Source organism: Somniosus microcephalus, chromosome 6 (genome assembly GCF_052327205.1).
Source record: "Somniosus microcephalus isolate GS21.2 chromosome 6, FLI_Smic_1.0, whole genome shotgun sequence".
NCBI classification, from domain to species: Eukaryota; Metazoa; Chordata; class Chondrichthyes; order Squaliformes; family Somniosidae; genus Somniosus; species Somniosus microcephalus.
Window position 1 is genome coordinate 34,582,600 of NC_140992.1, and position 12,305 is coordinate 34,594,904.

Below are 12,305 nucleotides of genomic sequence, written 5' to 3' on the forward strand. Positions count from 1 at the left end.
TTTATCTTTCCATTGAAGTCAATGGAAAAGAAAATCGGGTGGGGCTCATCTGATACCGCAGGTTTTCCACCCCCCTGGTGAAGTTGAAAGATCCCCCACAATGAATTCTAAGGAGCCCAGTTATCATCAGAGAGGACTGTAAAGCCACCATGATTTCCTTAGTTGAACCTCCACACTAATCTAAAGGGGCACCATTCATCATTGCACAGGTTAGAGTCGGTATACGATTCTGTAAACATTATTATAAGCTGGTCATTGGTAAAATTTGTACATCCATGTACCATCAGCACAGTTATAAAACATAACAGCATAGAAACAGCAGGAAGTCAAAGGACAGGGAGAGTAGAGGCAAGAGTCTGCATTTCCCTGGTCCAGGATGGTGTCATACTGAATCATAGGCATCAAGTGTTCAGCAGCCATTCTAATTAGACTCCATGAAAAAGACTTAAGCAATCCTATCTTGGTGTATCAGGTCCTCCAGTTTCTCACTCTCTGATCCCTTGTTCTTCATGACTATTCCTGCTACAAATGTGCCCAAAAGATTAAAAATTAAATACTGGTGAAATATAGTTATGTTGCCACTAGACATCACTATCACAATTAGTAAATACTGTAATATTTACAAGGCAATGCTAAAGACTTCTAAGGCAGAAGCATTTGTTACACAACTCCTTGAATCCAATATGGGAGACTTGACAGACTTTATTATCCGATTCCTAGATCTAACATTGCTCCAGCATCAAATAGTTTCAAAATAAAAGTGAAGCATCCTACACTAATAACAGGCGATGCTTCTCTCTACCATCCTGGCATTACAAGCCCTCTTTATTGTGTAACCTCACAGCTGAGTAAATCAATTTCCATGTTAATATTTCAAATACAGCACGTATTTACAGTGACACGCTTTTATAAAAAAAGAAATCAAGCATACACAGCACAGGCATTAATACAACACAAATACAATCTGAAGGATTAAACACAGATAAATAAAACAGGTTGTCATACATGTGGCTTGCTTGAGTGTCCATCTGCTGGGCCATGCAATATCTTTGAAATTTTCCACAGTGCCAAGTGGAGCTCTGATGAGCAAAGAACACTGCACTAGCTTACAGTCAAGCTGAAGAGCTACTGTTAGAAACCAGCAAGCCATATCGTTGTAATCTGAATAGTTCCTTTGTTAGTAGCTCTTACACTCGGATACATCTTCTCAAAAGATCAGTGTACAAACAAATTATTGTTCTATCTAATATTGCATCAAAGTAAGAGTATACACAGACACATGGGGCTGGATTTTCATTGGGCCGTTGAGGCAGGATTGGAGGCATGTGGGGGGTTAAAATCGCGAAATCGGGGGGCACGAACCCATCCCGCCCCCAACCCGCCTCCATGCCAGTTTCAAAGGAGGCGGATACCCGACCTGTGCTGGGAGCCACCTCCCCGAGGGGGGAAGGGGATTAGTGCCAATTAACTGCCTGTTAACAGGTAGTTAACAGGCAGTTTTTAGCCTAATCCCTATTTTTATTCCTGAAGTGTGGGATTCCCGACGGCTCCAAACCACGCCAAGTTAGCGAGGCGGACCGTCGGGCTGAAGGGCTTGGAGGGTTCGAGATGTCCGGTGTTCAGGTGAGTGATGGGTGCATGAGTGCAGAGGTAAGTGTGTTTGGTGTGTGTAAAGTGTTTAAAGAAGTTTAATTACCTTTACTTACCTTTACAGCCTTCCTTCCTTCAGGTCTCGGGAGTCTCTCATCTCACCGGCACAGAAAGCAGAATGGCTGCGAGCTGTCAAAAGTTGCAGCCTCTGCTTTCTGTTCTGGAGAGATCTCTAAATCAGCCTGAGAGGAAGGAATTAACTTAGAGTACAGATTGTCAGTGTTTGACAGCTTCAAAGAGCCATCAAATGCTGATATTTCATCTGTCAAAAGCTCCTGACAGATGAAATGTCAATCTGTGACATCACCTATTGCTGGGTGGTCCTTAATTAGCCTGCTGAGCCCGCTGGGCGGGCTCAACAAGGTCAATCAAGTGAAAATCGCGTGGGTTGGCCACAACTCGATGGAGGCGGGACTACAACCCCAAAAGTTGTAGTCCTGCCTCCTACACGCCTCCAGTATCAAAATCCAGCCCCATATATTCATGTTTTTAAAGAGCTTTTGGTTGATTCTTCTGGATATAAGGTGAATGGAAATGAAGTTAGCAGTACATTCATCTGGAATTTGTAAATGTGTTTTGAAACCTGTGGGTGAATCAGTGCACATACATAGCATAGGGACTGTGCTGAATACTTTAATATCTGCACCTGGTATACCTATCAGGACTTCAGAATAGTTTTCCTTAATCAAAACCAATATTTTATCAATTATACTTCATGTACATACTCTTCAGGCAGCACTGTTGAAAAAGTAATTGCAACCCTAAGCACAATCAGCTCACACTTCTGCTCGATCCACTTGGTTGCCATGCACAATTAATATGGTGCATATGGACTTTCAGAAAGCCTTTGACAAGGCACCATGCAGGAGGTTATTGGAGAAGATTAGAGAGTATGGAATTAGGGGAAGGGTAGACAATTGGATTGAAAGCTGATTAGAAAGGAGGAAACAGAGAGCAGCAAGTTTCTCAGAGTGGTTGGAAGCAGGCAGAGATGCCCCACAGGGTTTTGTGCTAGAACTGCTTCAGTTCACTGTGATTTGAGTATAGGGCTAGAAGAGGGGTTGTCCAAATTTGCAGATGATAACATAGGAGGCATAGTAAATAATTCTGAAGGCCAAAGGAAGCTGCAGGGAGATGTTGATAAGATGGTGGAATGGGCCAAAAAGTGGCAGATGGAATTTAATGTCAGTAAATATGAAATGCTACATTTTGGTTAAAAAATAAAAGTAATTATTATACTTTAAATGGGGCAAGGCTGGGCGATGCTGGAAGAGCAGAGGAATTTGGGGGGTTCAGATTCACAAGACATTAAAAGCAGCACCTCAAGTGGATAAAGGCATTAAAAAGGCAATTGAATATTGAATTTTACAGCAAGGGGTATAGACTATAAAAGTTGAGATGTAATGTTGAGTCTATATGAAGTCATAAGATGACCATTGCACAGTTTTAGGCTTCAGACTACAACAATAGTTGATGTTGAGGCAACAAAGAAGGAACAGCACATATTCAATAGGATGTTGCCTGTTATGAGGAAATACAAATACCAAAAAAGGTGGCTGATTTCATTAGAACAAAGGAGATTATGAGATGATTCAATAGAGGTGTTTAACATTATGAAGCAATGGGACATAGCAGATAGAGACAGGCATTTTACAGGAAACTCTTCGGTATCCGGCACTGATGGGACTGGCGTGTTGCCGGTTGATCAAAAATTCCGGATGACGGAGAGGGTTATCTACTGAGGCTATTTTTAACAAAGAAAAATAAAAAAAATCAAGAAATGTGCAGTATACAGTAATTGGGTACTCGCCTACAGAATGTTGTGTTAAATGGATGGTGGAAGATGCTTGATTAAGTACAGTAATGCCAGTTGAGGGTAATGCAATGCAATGACTACCAGCAGTGTGGGAGACACACAGTACCCCTGTAAAATGGCGGATCAGAAGAGACTACCGGCAGCGCGGGGAGAGTCAGACTCCTGTTACAGGGGTATTGAGGTGTTCCGACTTCTGACAGTGACAAGAAGCCAAGTAGTGGCAGTTTGGAGAACTACCCCCACTGACTAACTCGGCCACCGCGGGAGGCTCGGACTCGGACTCGGCAACATTGCCGGTTATTGAGGTGTTGTTTTCGGAGTGAGAATTTTGCCAGTTAATAGAGAATTCTGGATATTTAGGTGCCGTTTAAACGAGAGTTTCCTGTACCTAGTGGTTGAGGGATATATAATGAGAGAACACAGATATAAGATTAAATGTAAGATATTTAGGGCAGAGAGCAGAGGTTTGTGAGGCTATGAATGCACTAACAGAGTTAGTGATTGTAGCAGAGACCATGTCAACATTTAAGAATAGATTAGATAAATGGTTGTAGCAAAGGGACTAAAGGGATATTAGTACAGGATGGGCACGTGGGATTAGGATTACTGCTCGTGTGCAGTAAACATCGACATGGACTGCTTGGATTGCTTGTTTCTGTGTTGTAATCCTATGTATAATTATATTTTCTTTTAATTTTTTCCAACAATTGTTCCTTCCCCACCTCCCATTCCCCACCCCCACCCCATATCCTAATATCTGCTGGCACTGTCCTTTTGTCACTCTGAATTTTGGAGTGTTCCAATATGTCATAGCCATGCTTAAGCATTATATCCACTCCTCGCACTTCAGTAGTGCAATGGTCTTGTGTTAGACCATTAACAAGTTGGCGTGTGTATTGAAAGGATCAAAGGTTTTACACAGTTAGTTTATTGGAGAAGTGGATCTCAGTTGCTGCCTGGAGGACAGCATATACTGACTGTTACAATTTTAGGTCTTCAGCAGATAGCTCTCTTGTGCTCAGTGTCAAGGACGACTCCTGTAAGTGAGCCCTCCCTCCCTCTATGTCCACAATATCTGGTACCATTTCATTGGTCAAGAGTCAAACAGAGCATCCTTGTTACTGTAACTTGCTCAATGGAAATGATAAAAGACTTCTCGTGGCCTCTAGGTTTTCCAATAGCAGAAGCAAAAGCATTCCTTCAGACCATGAGTTAGGCTATAAAATGTGAATCAGGCTTATTAAGCGTAACATTTCAAGAGTAGCAAAAGACTGATAGAGCTCGGAGCTCTATTACAAAAAAGCGCAACATTTTGCTAGCTCTCCCCAAAATACTGATCCAGGACCAGTATTTCTAACACAAAATTTTTACATGAGGTTTAGCCGACCTGCCCGTTCATCTTTACTCGTGCTGCAGTACACTGGAACAGGGAAAACTGATGACTTGCAAGAAGACTGCCAAATATATTCTCTGCCTGTGTATGGGGCTGTCACTCAATCCTTGTCTCCAGAGACACCCTGTGGGACATCCCTCCAATGTGAGAGCTGGGTTACCCCAGCTCAGGTTTCAAAGATCTTTGACACTCATCAGAGAACATGTTGCCTCTGATAGCCTAGTCTTAGGAATAATGATGTGAATCTGTATCCTCCAGGTGGGGAACATTCGTCCATAGGTCTGAAGTGATCAAATAAATAATCAAAATAATTGAGGTAATTGCTAGTTGATTGCTTGCAGTCACCAACACTAACAAAAGGGAGACTGACCGCCGATGGCATTTCCAGCCACACTAAGGAATGTGGATTCTTTCTGAACCAAGAGAATCCAAGCCAGCAGACAGCAAAATTGAAGTAATTACCAAAATCCCATAAGTATAGACATTAATCTTTCTTTTTAATTGCAGTATGACAGTTGTTTCTATCTGTCATTGAACATAGAACTTGTTGCAAAGCAAAACCATTCATTAAAAAGGACCAGGAGTGGAGACACAATGCTTAAACACCAATGTCAACCTGCATTCTGGAGTCCCAGCGCGCTCCAGAATGAGCAGAAACAGAATGATTGCAATACAGATTATGTTAGGAGGGTAAGCTACTGGAATAAAAACAACAAAAGATCACTTTATACAGCAGACAAATAGAAACTTTTTTTTAAGAATTGTGTACTCATGGTGGCTGTTTAGGGTCACAATCATGTTACAGAGCTCCTAGTGTATTATTTTAAATGTATTCTTCTTAGTGAATATCTTTTTCAACCCTTGAAATTGAGCAGCTCCCTCCTTAGCCCCCACTCTCCCCCAGGCCCTCATTGCAATGAAATCAGAGAACCTCAGGGCTTGTTGATGGTTTCTGTCCATCTGCTGACATCAGCAGACTTGGGTGCACTTGTACATGATATCAAGCTTCAAAGTAGACCAGACAACAAGATTAAGAACATAAGAAATAGGAACAGGAGTAGGCCAAACGGCCCCTTGAGCCTGCTCCGCCATTCAATAAGATCATGGCTGATCATCGACCTCAACTCCATTCTTGGTGATACGCTCAAAATAACAGATCAAGATTGATCACTACATTATGATAATAAAACCATGATTGCAAATGGGGTGAGGAACAAACCAACAGGTGTAAAGAGGACTGGGCGGCAATACTGTTTCAAAACGATGATGTCAAAATGTGCATAGAATTGGCTCGTGTCTGTGTAGCAATTTAAACTTGTTTCATCCAATCATCTAGATAATCTAACATACTTCGACCACATTTGTGAGCCCTTTTGTTGCAACAGAATTAAACTCCCAGAGCTTCTCATGATTAATTACTGCACGGTCTCTTTTTTCCCTTTGTATGAGATTTTTAATCTTTCCTTAATGGAAACATTTTAAAGCACCAAGAGCTGACCAGTTCTCAACATGTACCTGTCCACAACATTCTTTGCAGGAACTTAAAGTGTTCCAGATTATAATCAGAATGTTGAAATGACCACGGGATGTCATACGATTCGTGACATAAAGTATGGACCCTTGGGTTATCCGTCTGGGTCACTTGTACAGATGTGCAGATAAATTCAGGTTTGTTACTCCATAGTTCATAGCATTTCCTGATTTGTTGAGTAACTCTTCAGCTGTAAACAAATTCAATCTCTTCTCAGAAAGGCAGAATCCTGGACTCAACTATGAGTGATGGAAAGCTCTCTGCAGATGATGTCCTTGTGACTGAGCACGCTCATGGGGACTCAGAAGTTGAGAAGGACCACCTACAAAGAAGCAGGAAAGGTTTTTTGTTATTTACATTCCAGATCCGTGGCTACTGGGTAACTTCAAAATGACAACCATACAATTTCTAAAGCAGATAACCCTTCAAGGATTGAAAAACCTTTTCTACTTCAAAAGCATGGAACATTTTTCTTGCAAAGCTCATCTTAAACCATAATTATCAGGCATAATCAAAATAATGTCTAGAAAAATAGAATATTTTTTTAACTATGGAATTTCTTATATATACCTGGTATTAAGGCAAGCATCCTCATTGTTAATACACCATAATATTAAACTATTGTACTGAATAAATTCTTTTTTTTCTCTATTGCTGACGGGACAGCTGTTAAAAAGAGAGAAAAGAACTTGCTCTTATGTAGCTCCCTATCATGTCTCCAAGATGTCCCAAAGCAATTCTCAACCAATGAATTACATTCGAAGGCAGTCACAGTTGTTATGTTGGCAGTTAATTTTTGCACAGCAAGGTCCCATAAATGCAAATGAGATGACTCTGTTAATCTGTTTTTGATGGTGTTGGTTGAGCTATTGTCACATTAAACCAGGTTGTAACAATACCTTCTTCACAAGTAGGCCCCATCCACTGGAAGGAGCACGCACAGTTTCCATTACGAGAGTTACAGTGCGCTTTGTTAGCACAATGGCAAGTCAAGGAGCAGTTAGGTCCGTATCGGTTGGTTCTACATTCTGGAGGACAACAAAATGAAGAAGTACTTTGAGAATCTACATGTGAAGCTTTATTTGTTCAAAAAGTCCCTTTCTCTTCTACATTTTAGCAAATAGAAGGGAAGGCTAGACTGTTCAGGGGGATTACAGATTTCACTGTGCTACTTATCAATATTGCTCTGTTATCAGCCAACAGAAATACCTCTGGCCTCTGGCCCTCTTCCCTTACGAGGTAAACCTCTCCACCGCCATTTAGTGCTCAGCCTAGCAGCCAGGCCGAGAACAAGTGAGGAACAAGTCACGCAGGAGTGGGATTGAAACCAAAGCACTGAACGGAGACCCAATTTTATATTTGTCATTCCGCTGAGTCAGATGAATCTGAGATTCAATTATGATCTCTCTGAATGTCAACCCTGTAGATTATTGCTGGTACTATTGATTTATGATGGCCACAACTTGGATTTGAACTTTAGCCCTCTGAATGATAAGCAATGCTGGAATTTCTTGACCAAGATTGAAACTCCTAAAATCTGAACGGGGACCTAGTTTTCTGCTGCTAATCTGCTAAATGAAAGTGCCTACACTCTACCACTCGACCAATTAAGCCCACTGAATGGCAGTCCAACAGTCTACTACAGTACTCGAGCTCTCAGTCCCTGTAAAAAGCAAGCCAATTTTTCCACCACAAGATCTAACAGACCCTCTGGATGAAAGAGCAATGGTCTACCATGAGAGCTAATGTGTCCTTTGAAAATGAGTCCAAAGCTTCCCACAAGGCTGCCAAGTCCTTCCAAGAGTTTACTGATCTACTCCCAAATGTTCTACAGCTAGAGTTGCCAGACCACATAACGGTGTGATATACAAAAGAATTTATTAGTCAAAGAATGCTATCACGTAATCTATTATTACAAAGATAAAACACAAGAAAATTGAGTATGCAGAAAGAATTATTACCACTATCACATCGGTCTCCAGTTCTACCTGGTGGGCAGAGGCACTTTCCTGTTACAGGATGGCATGAAGTGACGCCTTCACAGTCACACATCTGCAGGCACATCTCCCCAAAGCGTCCAACTTCACAAGCTAGCATATAACAAAGCAATGTTTACACATTAGCACATGGAAAATGCATGAAAACTCACCCTGCTTCTCACTGACTCTTCTCCGGTTACATGCTGTTATTTAGTATCTTTTAAAGAGAGATTGAGCAATAGAGGGAGGGGTTGGGAGCATTGAGACATCGCTCTCCCTTCAAAAAGATAAAGAAAATCACACCTAGACAGAATAAAATACTATGACAAAGATCAGTTAATATCTATAATCTTGTCACAAGACTCCTGTGTTTTCTTTGTGTGCATGTGTTCATGTGCGAGAGTGAGACAGAGAACATGCAAATGTGAACAAGATCGAGTGCGTGTACAATCATGTGTGAGGGAGATACAACGAAGGAAACTAGGAAGAAACTAAGCGAATGATGAATGATAGAAAGATAAAAGATGCTACAGAGCAATAGGGCTAGTTTATTTGTTTGGAATTCATCTAAATCCCTTGATTAGATTATTCTGCGGGGCAGATTTTTGTCTTCATGGCCTGAGTGGTAATCTTGCGGGACAGATCACACATCCTTAACAGAACCCGCCATTGAAATCAAAGGAATGAAAATCAGGCGGGGTCTATAAAGGGCATGCAATCTTCCCCACCAGATTACTGCCCAGATGAAAATCTACCCCTATATGTCAGCTGTCAGAATCTCTCAGTTAGATCCCACTCCTCAGGTATCCGCTAGTCTGTATAAAAAAATGAAACAAGTCCCTCAGTTAAATTACTGCCTGTAACTCTCTCCCAAGTATTATTCTACAGATTAACCATCTTAAACTCCTCCATTACATTGCAGCCTGTGTATTACCCATTGCTAATCAGTAATCTCTGTTTCATACCTGATCAGCAAGCGGTATGACAAAGTCATTTGCAAAAAAGTCGTAAGTGTCATTACCTTTTTCACAGTGATCGCCATGGTAACCAGATGGACAGATGCACTGGCCCGTGATGGGTTCGCAAGCAGCACTGTGCTTACAGTCACAGGAGTGAGCGCAGATTAAGCCGTAAAACCCCAGAGGGCAAGCTAGGAAAGAAGCCAGTGAAATACAGCGGTCAAAATGACTCTCAACTAACATTAGACAGTTCTCAGTCCTGATTCTACCATGTTACATGAAGGAATACAGCATATATCTAACTTAATAAACTCAACGTTTCTACACAGGCAACACTATTTAGGGGTCAATTTGCTCTGTGTGATGACTTTTTACTTCATTTATTCCAATTGGACTGAAGTCTTGATCACAGCAAGCTGTTTAGGTAAAGCAACATTTTCTTTGATTATCAATGTACCAAAGGTGAAGGGGAGTTTAAACTGTGAACCTGCAATCTCCAAAGTTATTACTAAGGAGATTAACTACTAACTTCTGTTCACGTTATGAAAGTGATGCGAAACATAAAGCACCTTTTTTTAAAAATCCAATTGTTACGGCACAGAACAGCAGCTGATCATTTCCACATCAACATACAGACTTGGGGCAGCCCACACCTCACCAGACTACCCTCTCAAAGTGGTACCAAGTCACAAACAAGCCATTTCTAAGGCATATCGCCGGGTTTCACATGTCATCCCACTCAATGCACATTGTTTGACTGCGTAAAAAGTAAATCAACTAACCGTTTTCACACAAAGGGCCGTAGGAACCGTCCAAACACTGACAGCTGCCTGTAAACCGATCACAGGTTCCATTATTCCAACACAAACAGTCCAGCTGGCAGTTGGTTCCGTATTTCCCAATAGGACACTCTGTGTTACAAAAGAAATCCTTCACAATACGGTCTTGCAATATCTTTATTTACTTCCACCCCCACCCCAAAGAAAAACTGTTCCTTCTCACCAGCACCACTCACCATTCCCAGCACCCACCACCATTCCCAGCACCCACCACCATTCCCAGCACCACCCACCATTCCCAGCACCACCCACCATTCCCAGCACCACCCACCATTCCCAGCACCCACCACCATTCCCAGCACCCACCATTCCCAGCACCACCCACCATTCCCAGCACCACCCACCATTCCCAGCACCACCCACCATTCCCAGCACCACCCACCATTCCCAGCACTACCCACCATTCCCAGCACCCACCACCATTCCCAGCACCCACCACCATTCCCAGCACCCACCATTCCCGGCCCCCACCACCATTCCCAGCACCCACCACCATTCCCAGCACCACCCACCATTCCCAGCACCACCCACCATTCCCAGCAACACCCACCATTCCCAGCACCCACCATTCCCGGCCCCCACCACCATTCCCAGCACCCACCACCATTCCCAGCACCCACCATTCCCAGCACCCACCACCATTCCCAGCACCACCCACCATTCCCAGCACCACCCACCATTCCCAGCACCACCCACCATTCCCAGCACCCACCACCATTCCCAGCACCCACCATTCCCAGCACCACCCACCATTCCCAGCACCACCCACCATTCCCAGCACCACCCACCATTCCCAGCACTACCCACCATTCCCAGCACCCACCACCATTCCCAGCACCCACCACCATTCCCAGCACCCACCATTCCCGGCCCCCACCACCATTCCCAGCACCCACCACCATTCCCAGCACCACCCACCATTCCCAGCAACACCCACCATTCCCAGCACCCACCATTCCCGGCCCCCACCACCGTTCCCAGCACCCACCACCATTCCCAGCACCCACCATTCCCAGCACCCACCACCATTCCCAGCAACACCCACCATTCCCAGCACCCACCATTCCCGGCCCCCACCACCATTCCCAGCACCCACCACCATTCCCGGCCCCCACCACCATTCCCAGCACCACCCACCATTCTCAGCAACACCCACCATTCCCAGCACCACCCACCATTCCCAGCACCACCCACCATTCCCAGCACCACCCACCATTCCCAGCACCACTCCTTGGCCGAGAGCTGGGCCGGCAGTGGCTGCCATACCTCTGGCAATGTCACTCTGTAACTGATGACAAAGTGGAATGATCGCGGTGTCAGGAGGAAATACCTTTGCTCCACACCTCACTGGATACAGGGTCCATGGTCAATACCATTATTATTCTTTTCACATTTCAGTATAGACACCCCCAACCCCTCACTGTAACTCTGTTATACCATTCCTCCCTCCTCACTGAAATAAACCATGCTCCTCATTATAATACTCTCTAATATATACCACTCTCCTCAATATAACACAGATTTGCATCATAGTCCTTCTTTATAACATGTTACAATATACATCCAGTGCACCCTCAACTTAATGTTAAGGAACATAAGAAATAGGAGCAGGAGTAGGCCATTCGGCCCCTCGAGCCATTCAATAAGATCATGGCTGATCTGATCTTGGCCTCAACTCCACTTTCCTGCCTTTTCCCTGTAACCCTCGACTCCCCTGTAGCTCAAATATCTGTCTATCTCCGCCTTGAATATATTCACTGACTCAGCCATCACAGCTGTCTGGGGTAGAGAATTCCAGAGATTCACGACCCTCTGAGAAGAAATTCCTCCTCATCTCCATCTTAAATGGGCGACCCCTTATCTTGAAAATATGCCCCCTAATTCTAGATTCCCCCACGAGGGGAAACATCCTCTTAGCATCTACCCTGTCCAGCCCATTCAGAATCTTATATGTTTCAATAAGATCACCTCTCATTCTTCAAAACTCTAATGAGTATAGGCCCAACCTGCTCAACCTTTCCTCATAAGACAACCCTTTCATCTCAGAAATGATTCTCTGAACAGCCTCCAATGCAAGTATATTACCTCCTTAAATAAGGGGACCAAAACTGCATGCAGTACTCCAGGTGTGGCCTCAC

The 12,305-nt window shown here is 43.5% G+C and overlaps 1 protein-coding gene across 1 annotated transcript in view; it reads right to left on the bottom strand.

The window, feature by feature from the left end:
• Positions 1-4,209: 4,209 nt before the first annotated feature.
• The window catches only part of LOC147115594 (uncharacterized), a 28,090-nt gene continuing 19,994 nt past the window's right edge, over positions 4,210-12,305 (bottom strand). Inside the window, exons 9-13 of the mRNA XM_085989607.1 lie at positions 10,111-10,239; positions 9,391-9,519; positions 8,352-8,480; positions 7,290-7,418; positions 4,210-6,712 (exon numbers count right to left, since the gene is read on the bottom strand). Of these exons, the coding sequence (XP_085845733.1) occupies positions 6,630-6,712; positions 7,290-7,418; positions 8,352-8,480; positions 9,391-9,519; positions 10,111-10,239 (599 nt within the window). The 3' untranslated portion in view covers positions 4,210-6,629. The remainder of the gene's footprint in view (positions 6,713-7,289; positions 7,419-8,351; positions 8,481-9,390; positions 9,520-10,110; positions 10,240-12,305) is intronic.